We start from the raw sequence: 11,484 nt of genomic DNA on the forward strand, positions 1-11,484 counted from the left end.
TCCAGGCACAGCATCTTGATCTACCTATTTCAGCTAAGCAGCTAGGTTAAAGGGTTAGATGACGCTTATTGTCTAGTACATAGTTGGACCCTCCTTCCACATCTAAGCATTTCATTTTGATCCCCTGGAACACACCCTCCACCCCTGGGTTTTCCTTTGTCGCACTCATATGGATACTATGTAATGTGAATTCCTTCGACTGGACTAAACCCAATCCAAACCAATTACCTACCCTTAACGGCAACAACATATGAATTACATAATGTGTAGAGGAGTTAAAATAGAAACCACAATGTGGGTAATAAATAGTACCTAGGTACTTTATCTTTGAGAGGACTCGTCTATGTATGTAGGGTACTCGTCGGTCTCTAAATGCCACTTCTCAGGGGCAAATCAGAAGTGGCGTGCAGAGACCCGACGAGTAATGAGCCTCGGCACATGAGGACTCGACAATTGAAAAATGCGTTAGCGACTCATGAACTGTTTGTTTGTTTGTTTGTTCTTAATGTGACGACCGCAGTAGAGCCGGCTACCGACCTGATCGCCACAATCCATGCTTTTTTTTTTTTTTTTTTTTTTTTTCACGGCGGATGGCGGCAATAGCACGAGTAAGGTTGTGGCGTTGATAGGGTAATGTAGTCCGGGAATGTCAATGACGAGAAAAAAAAAGTCAGGGGCAAAGGCCTCCCATTGGTTCCTAAGACTACGTAGATCTTTTGACAATCACATCACCGCACGCGCGGACAAGGAAGAAGAAAAAAGAGAGATACCTAGTAAGTGATCGCCTTCTGGTGTTGGAGACTTTACGTGCATATGGCATATGACAAGAATAGCCTGATAAACATGGGTCATAGGTACCTAGGTGCATACCTATCATATACTAGGGGCAGTCAGTCAGTTCATCCCCAGACCCAAGTGGCCAAAAGACACCCAACAGGAGAAGAGAGGGGAAAAAAAAAGGGGGGGAGTTAGTCATCTTTCCTCTGTGCTTCTTCATTTAGCTTGCACTTACCTAACGTAATACTATTTCTCGTATACGTAGGTACCTACCTAAGGTACTCATGATTTTGAAACGTTCAAAATTCAAATTGGTTGACGAACCCCTCCTTTTTTTTCCCCTTCTTCTACTTCTCCTAACCCCTGCACTAAAGATCTCAAACCCACTCGACTGAGGCAACCCATGACTCGCAATCTGATTGGTTGAAAAGTTGAAACACTGAAACATCCGAAATGCTACCCGACCTCGTCCGGGTTCGCATGAAGCCGTCATCTCCATTCCCCGTCTCCCTCACATATATTGTCCTTGTCATAATGGTAATGTAGGTAGGTCTAGGTAGTTATCCCAACTGCGACGCAACCCTATAAAATGCCGAGGCCGTTTTTATTTAGGTGTTTGGTATTATTTTAAATAGACACAAAAAATCCCCGAGGTAGGAAGGAAGGATGATCAAAACCTTCCCGCATACGGCAGGTCAACACGTCAGCCTTGTCTGTTTCAACTGCTTCATTTATCACTAACACGCTTCAATGAGGAAAAGAAATAGAAACCATAATTTACAGAATATCTTGGAAATAAAGTGAAAGTAAAGCCGAGCAACTGCACAGACAAGAAATCCTATGTTATCTCGGTAAATATCAAAGTAGATCTAGCTAGTTAGATCCTATGTATGGATGGATATTCTGACGCGCTCATCATCGCTTTGCGTTCCCAAGTTTCAAATGCATGGACCTGAAATAATATCTGCTTTAATGCTGTACTGAATCTTATAGGCAGGTCAGATACTCTGAACGGCAACGAGTCAAGGTAAGATTCTAGGTATATACCTCATATCCGTCTCATAGCACACTCACAGACAAGAGACCTACTACACAATAACATAGTACGTGTTCGACATATTGCTCTTCATATACGCTGATGCTGCTGGTATTCGGAGGAGATACCAATGTTCCCATACTCTTGTCGCTATATAAGGCCAATTTTGACCTACGCGTTCGGTATAATATCGAGATACGAAATTGGTACATTAAGGTGGATTCCATCTAACTAGGTACCTAGCCTCAGCAAGCATTACCACAACATGTCCACATAAGTTATTAATCAATACAGGACCTTACTACATTACTCACGTACCTAAGGTATGCTAGAGGTATCTACCTAGGTAGGCAGTGAACACGAGACCAACGTAAGGCTTAGGTAGTGTAGACACTATTTTTTATTGTTATCTGCGAGATCGATACAACGATATGGCTGTCTCTCATTGGCATTCCCGAGGACTTTCCAATAACTTTGAACCAAGTTATGGTCACTTGAGCCGACAATCCCACAGACAACATCTCCCCTCATGCTTGGCTGAAGCTATTCTTTAATAATTGACAGTAAGCATAACGGATTACGACGCTGGCGTAAGGAAGCAACCGTTCCGATCAAGCCAAAGCTACAGCAAGATAAAAGCTACTTGACTCCTTCTTCCTTTCGACCTGTAGAAGCTCGAGCTGCTTCGCCTCATCCATCACCGACCGCCTGCTCCAACACTTCCTCATCCTGGTCGATGCCTTCCCAAGCCTGTCGTTGCTTAGGCAAATAAACATTCGAAAGACATATCCTACGAGGCCAAGGTAACTAAGGGCCACGCCATAGAAGATGTTGGCACGTGCATATTGGTTTTAAGATCCAGTAGGATATGTGTAATCAGCGACTCTCGTGCGACCGATCCTCGTAACAAACTATTGCTACTAGGCCTTCACCCAACTGGACAGGCTAAAAGAAGATGAAAACCGGATCGAGGTCACAATGCTGATAACGCTATATGTCCATGCAAAGATGATAGAATCGACGAGCATAGGTGGCTAATACTGATGCCATGTTGAATGAAGAAACAGGTATGCGCTGGAGCGCGGCGCTGGTTAAGTTTTTAGGGAGCAGTTTCCAATGCTCCCTTCACTTGGCTTCGTCAGGACCATCCGAAGATCGTCCCTGGGGCCCTGACGGGATTGCGTGGCTACCTTGAGGACCTTGGTGTTGGTTGTGGCCTTGGTAGTTCTTGAAGTTGTTACTTCCATTGCGGTGCGGGGGCCCGTACTGATGCATCTGCTGTGGGCTTGTGCCGAGATGTTGTCCCGGGCCGGGGTTACTATATCCTCGCATGGAATTCACTACCCCTAGTATATTAGCTAACTTGCTCTTAGTTCGGTTGCCATCTCTATCGTGACTTACTCTGTCCTTGCTGCTGTGGTACAAATGTTGCCGGCTGCTGATACTGCACGCTAGGGCTCATATTATAGATGGGCTGTCCTTGCTGTGATCCTTGATGGACCATTAGAGGGGCTGCAGGCCTTCCTGGGCTTGGATAACCATTGACACCAGGCATTGGCTGAGGGGGAGTTGCGCCGGGAGGTATAAATTGTAGATGGCCAGCACCAGGGTAAGGTTGCAGCTGCGGAGGGCCGTTTACCATTGGTTGTGGCATGAACTGTGGCTGCATCATCATCGGGGCACCCATTGCTCCCGGCTGCTGAGGGACGTATTGTGGGGAATTAGAGAAGCTCCGATTGAACTGGTTCATCGGTGGCGCTCCGGGGCCAATAAAAGAAGGTATCATGTGTTGGTTATAAGGCATTTGACCTGCCGAATTCATGTTAGGTGGGTATACGAGCGGAACCTGGCTCATTCTTGGAGACGAGTAGGACTGTGATGAGTTCGAGTGCATCATTCTATGATCGTCTGCTCCATTGAACGGTGCGTGAGGAACAGGGCCGTGATTAGCATGTATTTGCACCGGAGGTACATGAGGCGAGTGCCGTGGTGCAGCAGGGTGTGCGAAGTGCTGCATGTGTAGAGGTAATTGATGTTGATGGGCTAGTTGCGGTAGTAGATGGGGAGGGTTGGGAGTAGGTTGCGTATTGAACGGCTGCCGTTCAAAATATTCATCAAACGTCAAGCGCATTGTTGAATCCGGCTTTTCGTCGTCTGTTGCAGAACGCCAGGTTGGCGGAGTATCGTAAGAGGGACGAAGCCCATCATTTTCGTTCCAGTTTTTGTTCTCCGGAGGTTGAATGGTCTTGACGAAAGGCAATATAGCACATTTCTTGGAATCGACTAACTTTCTCTTCTTAGTTACAACCACAAGTGCAGTATGAATATTGGCAGCATTGGTTTGTGCATCGGTTGCATGATTAATAGCCGAACGCGGGCTTGAGCCTGCGCTGGGGTGCCCATTCGGGTTAAAAGCAGGCGCAAACGCATTAGGTCGGAACTCGTGACTGTTCGGATTCAACTTCTGACCTATATGACCACCGATACGACGACCGAAAGAAGGATCAGCCGGGTTAGCAGGGCCAGTCGGAGGTAACCTAACATCCTGACCTTGCGCTTTTTGCGCGTCTAGAGACCGAAGACGCCCGGCCAACCCACCCTGGCGGCCGGATTGCTGCATATGCTGAGGACCTGAGCGATTTCCTTGGTAGGGATATGCGGGCGGGATAAAGCTCTGACGGCTGTTACCCTGGTGACGCGGAACTGCTGCCGGAGCTGCGGTTGGGGGGTTCGCGGAAGGACGGCCGTTTCTACTATCGGGAGGCGCTTGAACAGTTGCGGGGGCCTGAGCTTCCTTAGCTGTGGTCCCCTTCTTCTCCTTTGCGGCAGCCTCCTCGGCCTTTCTTCTCGCGACCTCAGCTGCATCCCGCTTGGCCTTCTCTTGGATCTCTCGTTGCTTCGCCGGATCCTTAGCAATGATAGATATTAAATCCATAGGGACAGGTGTTGGCAACTTGAAATTATCGGCAAATTTCTTTAGCTCGATTAATTTCACCTCTTTATCGGCCTTCGCCTTGTTGCTTCGGGCCTTCTCAGCATTTATGCGCTGCAGGTTAGCAAATGTCTTGAACTCTTTAAGAACATCTCGTTCGACAGTTAAAGCGGCACTAGGCGCGACGCCCTGGCCATCCTTCGTCTGAGGCGAGATAGTTCGGCTAGTAGCAGCGGACGGTCGCAGCTGGGCGGCGTTCTGGTTTGCTGGTTTGTTTTCCACGGGCTTCTGTTGCGCCTCATTTTTACTATCCAATTTAGGCTCTCCAGGTTTAGCAGAAGACACCGAAGGTATTTCAGCCTTAGGGCTCGGGCGGACTTTGCTATCATCCTGCTTGGGAAGGGCGGGTTGGTTCTTCTGTGCCTTCAGCTGTGACGATATGATAGCAGGGTCGACTGGTGCACCCTTCACAGTTGACGCGGCAGTTGGTGCTCGTCTAGCTGGGGGTGTATACTTGGGCTCGCGGCTACTAGGCAAAGGAGGGAAATCTTGTCGTTTGACACCGCTGTACCTATTTCCGAGTTAGGCGGAGTCTACCGAAATGCACGACATGATCTGACTTACTTTTCCTCTTCGTTGCCTCCTGCATCATCGCCGCCAACATGATCCATAACTCTCTCCTCGGCCACATGGGCTGTAGCGGCGGTACTCCGCTCGATCTCTCTCGCCTTTTTCTCTGCGGCAGCTACCCTCTCCTTATACTGTGGGTGGCTTTTATCAATCGCGGTGGTGTAGATATTTTCATCGTATGTCGTTTTGATACCAAACTGACGCTCGTTAGCAGCAAACTGATCCCACGGAGCGTCGCCGCTAGGCTTTTCCAAGCTCAAGTCGAGGCCATCCGAGTTGCTTGGCCCAACCCAGGGCTGCAAGGGTCGTTCACGACCGGGGCGAGACGAGGAGATAGCACTGTCGGTTCGAAAGCTGTTCTGCGAATTGATAGTCGAGCCTACACCGCAGTTAGAGTCATACGTTGTCATAGTCAACTGGTAGGGTATATACCATTGTGTTTGGCATCGCCTTTTCCCGAGTTCCCCCCCATAACTCTAGTATCCGACAGGTCCTTCTTCTGGAAGGACATAGTCGGATATTCTCTCTTGCTGATTCCGTTCGTCGACTCGCCCGAACCTTTCTTCTGCTGCACCATTCTCAGGGAACAGATAGGAGTGGTCAAGTTTCGGCAAATAATTTCGAATCCGACACACTTGGCGAAGGTAATCCTAACCCTTCCACCCTACACCAAATAGTTAGTCAACGGAAAAGAGAGCTGGGAATAGCTAGGGATAGCAAGTGTGAGGGTGTGGTGTGGTATGATATAGATGATGCAATTGGCGGATTTGTAGGTGAAGCGAGGAAAGGTACCAATGGGAAAGTTGCGGTTCGGGAGAAGCTTAGCGCGGATCTGAAGGAAGGAGGTGGAGGTGACGCGAATCCAGGCCCGATGTATGACAAGCAGCTCGACGTCGCAAGAAGGATGAATTAACTCACTTAGTTAAAAAAGAAGAATCAAATAAAGCTTGCTTGCTCTGCTAAGACAAGCTGTGCTTAGTTAGGATTCGGAGGTGTCGAGGTGGTTATGGTGACAGAGCTGCTTCTGACCGATATCCAGACCTTCTGCAGGGTAGCAGTTTGACTGTAGATAAAATAAAAAAAACGGCTGAACGTCAGCGCATTAGAAACAAGACGATAATAGAAAGAGCGCAAAGGTGGGAAATTGTTTCGATGTGCGGAAAAAATTACGAGCAGCTTGCTGCCACGAGGGAAGGATTGCGAAATAAGACAAAGAGGTGAACGGTTTAGAGTGTCGAAGCAGAAAAAAAAGGTGCTTTGTTGACAAGGTCAACTGCAGAAAAGATTGGAAGATTGGAAGTGGTCGATTAAAAAAAAAAGTGGTCAAAGTCGCTGGCTCGTTCGCTCTTCTCACATTTTAATCCAATGCTGATCTGTTCTGTGTTCCTATGGCAGTCTGGGCAACACACGGCCTCGTCAAAAAAATAAGGGCAGTGCGGACGCAGCTGGCCACGAATGCCCCATGCAACCTTAACTCAAATAACTAATATGGTTTGGTAGTGCTTTCGTGCTGGGTTAACTGAGTGCTGGTGCTTGTTGGTCTACTTGACTGCTTGGTGTGCTTGGTGCTGGGTAATACCATTTTGGTATTGTACAGCTGTGCTTGGCTTGGGCTGGGCTGGGCTGGGCCAAAAAAATAAAAATAAAATAAAATAAAAAGTACAATACCGCTAGAAAGAAGAGGAAACGGGTTGTGTCTCACCTCGGGGCTAATTGACCAACTACTAATTCTCCCTTCGACAACCCCCAGCTCGGTGCTGTAAGATGACCTCGTCGCGGAGGACGTTGCTTCTTGCTGCTGCTCTGGTCTAGAGAGCGACGGTTAGTCAAAAGTTGGAGAAGGAGTTGAATGGGAAAGTGGAGGTTGTGGTGGTTAAGGTGTCGAGGCCAACGAGTTACATAGCGTTTTCTGTGGGGACTTGAAGAATTACAGGTACTTGTAACAGATTGGCTATGTGCCGAATGCCCTGCAGTGTGCAGTGTGCAGTGTGCAGATTCCAGAGTACCTAAGCTACCTGGCAAGCTGGCTGGCCGGGCTGGCTGGTGGAAGGTAGAAGTAGTTTTCGGTCTGGTGTGCGAGACTGCGACTTCTTCCCTTCTGATGGCTTTAGCTGGTCCGAGCGTCTTTTTTCTAACAGCAAAACTATATAATCGCCTTGATTGGTTAAGTTTAGAAAGGTGGTCTGACTGGCACAACTTGCAGGTACGATCGTGGCAGGATAATAGTTTAAAGATAGGCGAAATGCGGTTGTGAATTTCACACTGTATAGTTCTGTTAGGTAATTAGAATGTTACCTATTAGAGGTATTTTAGGAACCTTTTTATAGGAGGTTCTCGATGCTGGAAGTTAGTATAGAGACAGTGTTATCATACTGTGTGCAGGTTGTAGAATTGAATAAATTTTATGTCTTTCAAGATGGATAAGGTCAGCTTCCTTACGGCTTGAATGTATTGTTCTTAACCAATAGAATCAACTTTAGAAAAAAGGAGATGCAAGATATAAGTAGATGTGGAATATCGAAGGTATTTAAGGTACCTATCGAGTAATTATATACAGGTACCTGCGAGTTTCCCCTCCGGCCCCTCCTACCTAAAGCAATAAGCCGCTAAGGATACGTGGGGTCCAAGAACCTCGAGTTACACCAAGTCGACAGGATTCTAAAAAGCATATTATGTCCGTATATACTTTTACTATTGTATACCTGAATAAACCTACGTGATGCTACCTACTTCTGGTCCGTCTTTAAGTGGGGCTATCTAATCTCTATCACTATTACACGTAGCTAATAGCTATAGTTTCAGTAGTGAACATGACACTAGCATTGACAAGCGGCCGGCGCCCGAGAGACTAATAAAATCAATTGCTAAACTTACCTCTATCTGAGGCTGACTTTTCGAGGCCCCGGACTTCTACATATTATAGGTAAACTTTATTGGGCCTATTAAGACCCTTAATTCCCGTATCGACGTTGATCGCATGTCCCTCGACCGGCACTTCATTCGCAAATACATCACCTAGGTTCTTCTTGTCTTATATCAAACTTTTTCGGTACATGTCATGTTCACAATTAGGCCGTGGTATAAAAAGCCTCAAGGTGAAATTCATCTTACTCACGTGGACGCGTATTTTTGATACTTGTCCTATGCCCCTCTACATAGCCTCCCGATGACATGGCAGGTAGAGCCGATTAGGGCATAGGGTTCATAAGGCTGCAAAAGGCGTAGGTGAATAATTAGGTACCCACGAGGCGAGCGAAGCAAATAATTCGATTCGAAACGAGAGGTACCTACCTATCTACCTAAGGTAAAGTAACCGGGCACTTGCTGTTCAACTTGCTTACGTTCAGGTTGATAGTAGGAGTTTGATGCTATAATTTTTTTTACATGGTATTGGGTAGCTAGGTACAGCCTCCCAAGGGAACCCCAGTCAGGTCGACAACGCTAGATGACCCCAAATTTTGGACAAACTCGCCCTCTTTGCCATCATTACGCTAGCCCCGCGATAACCAGACTTCGTCATTGGTCTTTCCCGAGAACGATTAACGCGGAGTTAATACCTAAGTGAGGGGCAAAGCATCCGGAGGATTCTTGAGGCTCGGATGTCGTTACAACTCCGACAGTAACCCATTGTAACCTTAGGGCTATGATACATATGTTTGTATGCCGGGGCTAAACATCATGAATTTTTAAATTTTTATGAGTGGAATCTGCGCCTCGTTTGATATGTTCCAGCATGATAGATGCTACTTGTTTGTTATAGGTTACTGACCGGGCAGTTACCTGATAGAGGTTCGTCTAGTCTATTATTGGGAGCGTCATCTCCTCGATCTGGCCACCTACTATGCATGTAGTCTCACCTCATCGCTCAAAATAATTAATAGAGGCCTATTTGTGTTCGCCAGCCGAGAGGTAAGGAACTAGGAAAGAAGATCTACGAAACTCAGCCCCCAACCCCGATATGATGTTGAACCTGATTCAATCGGATGAAGTCCGTAGCAGATAATGTCTCGCCTATTAACGATTAACCCTCGCCAATCTCTGCACCTGAAACGAAAAACGCACAAGATACCATGATAGGTAACACGCAATACTCTTTTTTTGATCACTGCGAGCGGCTGATGGTTACGGGTTTGTGTAATGGGTTGCACGCGATAAGTTCCGAGTCATGGCAAGATAACGCAATGCAAACACCCTTATTACTATCATCTTAGTCGAGAGACGTCACTATGTGACTATGTGAGAGAGATTCTAATTATGTGCGCCGAACTCCAATCTAAAATATCTAATGAACCAGCGTGGCTTCTAACTAGTCCAAAGTCATCTTCTTAACAAACCAATACGAATTGATAAGTCCCCAGACCAGAGGATGTAAGACTGTCGGCGTCTTCGCCTTAGCGTGCTCTATCATCACCTTGGGAATGACGTCCTTAATATCCTCCTCGCTAAAGAACCATAGCTTTGTGATTTCGTCCGTCTGTCGTTGGTATACTTTCATACGTTCAAACATGTCCTCCTCAGCCGCTTTCACTGCTTTGTCCACCTCGTCCAACCCACCACCTGCTTGAATCGCCTTTACGATCGCAGCTGCGAGCCTTCGCGCATCGTCAAACGCGGCGTTTACTCCCTCGCCAGCAAACGGGGTCATCAGATGTGCCGCGTCGCCGATAAACGTTGCGCCGCGGCGGTGTTCCCAGCGCCAGCCGACCGGGAGCATGTATAGATTCTTCGCATTGCACAGGCCCTCTCCGACCTTTCCGATCGCTTCGCGCAACAACGGATTCCAGTCCTCCATGTCCTTGAGAATCGCTTCTTTCACCTGCTCGATGTTATGGGGGTCATATCCGCAAGTTTCCATCCAGTTTTCCGGACGACGCGAACACCAGCCGACGCTGAGGGCACCCGTGCCGAGCTGCTGTATGCTTATCCTCTTCCCTTTCGACGCGACAAAGACGCTCCCGCGGTTGACAAGCTTATAGACGTCTGGCGCGGTGTTGGCCGCATCGGGTATCTGGAGACCGTGGTACCCGACCCCGGTATAGCGTGGCTTAACCGCCGGCGCGACGTAACTTTGCACCTTGCTCCAGCCTCCTTCGCATCCGATGATGAGGTCGGAATCGGCCACCGTAGTATTATCAAACACCAAAACATTCCCTTCTTCAACGCGCCGTAGCCGGTGGCCCCATTTGATGCTCCCCTCCGGGAGCGATTCCGCCAAGATCCGGCGCAGCTCGGCGCGGTCGATTTCCGGGCGCTCGCCGAGCTTGTTGCTGGGGCCGACCTGCATCAAGGGGTGAAGATCCTTGTCGGTCATGAGCATATAGTCGCCGTCGAGCCGGCCGTGCTTCAAGAACTCGTCCCATAGCATGGCATCTTTCATCGCGGCGAGGCCCGTGCCGGGATGCAAGTCTAACGTGCCGCCTTGAGACCGATAGTCCGGACTCTCGTCGCTTTCGTAAATTTGGAACGGGATTTTGGATAGGGATAAAATCCGGCCCAGCATACACCCGGCCGGACCGGCCCCGATGATGGAGATTTTTAGAGGAGGCATCGCAAAGTTAAGGAGGATATGTAACTATAACAGAATGATTTTGAAGTTATGAGTTTTCGCTAAAGTCAAGAACCGTTAACCAATATATAACAATTTGTCACCTAGTAAGCCACATCGCAAGTGAATTATTGCATGATAATTGAGTCAATCCCACAACCGTTAAATAGGCCTGCGCTGACGTGTCGGGTATTAATGTCGCTAATTCGGAACGAATCTTGCCATGCTAATCGGCGAGGCGGGGCTTTCGCTATTCGCTGCTCGCTGCTCGGAGGACAGCAATTATTGTTTATTCCCGAATATCGCCTTTTTATAGTATATAGGGCATCGGGGCGTGACGAATCCTCGCAGTGTTACACTTCTATATGCTTCTATTTAGAAAGAGTGGTGTATTTATATCTATAATCAGATGCTTAACCTAGATGCCACAATTAAGGCACCCGTTCAAGTTGCATATCCGTTCGAATGTATGCTATAGTTTAAAGGTGACAGGCAATTACCTACAGGTAGGTAGGTACCTAAGTCAGCCACTTAGACAACGAACTGATACCCTAATAACCTGAT

General features: G+C 47.7%; 2 protein-coding genes across 2 annotated transcripts; both read right to left on the reverse strand.

Annotated features, from left to right (window-relative positions):
* Positions 1–2,938: 2,938 nt before the first annotated feature.
* Positions 2,939–5,886, reverse strand: F4812DRAFT_449413 (uncharacterized protein; the record flags this gene model as incomplete). Its single annotated transcript, XM_047935971.1, has 4 exons — positions 2,939–3,179; positions 3,211–5,316; positions 5,370–5,754; positions 5,808–5,886. The coding sequence occupies 4 exons, from the start codon at positions 5,884–5,886 to the stop codon at positions 2,939–2,941; spliced, it is 2,811 nt and encodes a 936-aa protein (XP_047793551.1).
* Positions 5,887–9,681: 3,795 nt separating this feature from the next.
* On the reverse strand, positions 9,682–10,923 carry F4812DRAFT_449414 (FAD/NAD(P)-binding domain-containing protein; the record flags this gene model as incomplete). Its single annotated transcript, XM_047935972.1, has 1 exon — positions 9,682–10,923. One exon carries the CDS (start codon positions 10,921–10,923, stop codon positions 9,682–9,684), a length of 1,242 nt encoding a protein of 413 aa, XP_047793552.1.
* Positions 10,924–11,484: the final 561 nt, after the last annotated feature.

Source organism: Daldinia caldariorum (genome assembly GCF_022478825.1).
Source record: "Daldinia caldariorum strain CBS 122874 unplaced genomic scaffold F4812scaffold_2, whole genome shotgun sequence".
Classification (NCBI taxonomy): Eukaryota; Fungi; Ascomycota; class Sordariomycetes; order Xylariales; family Hypoxylaceae; genus Daldinia; species Daldinia caldariorum.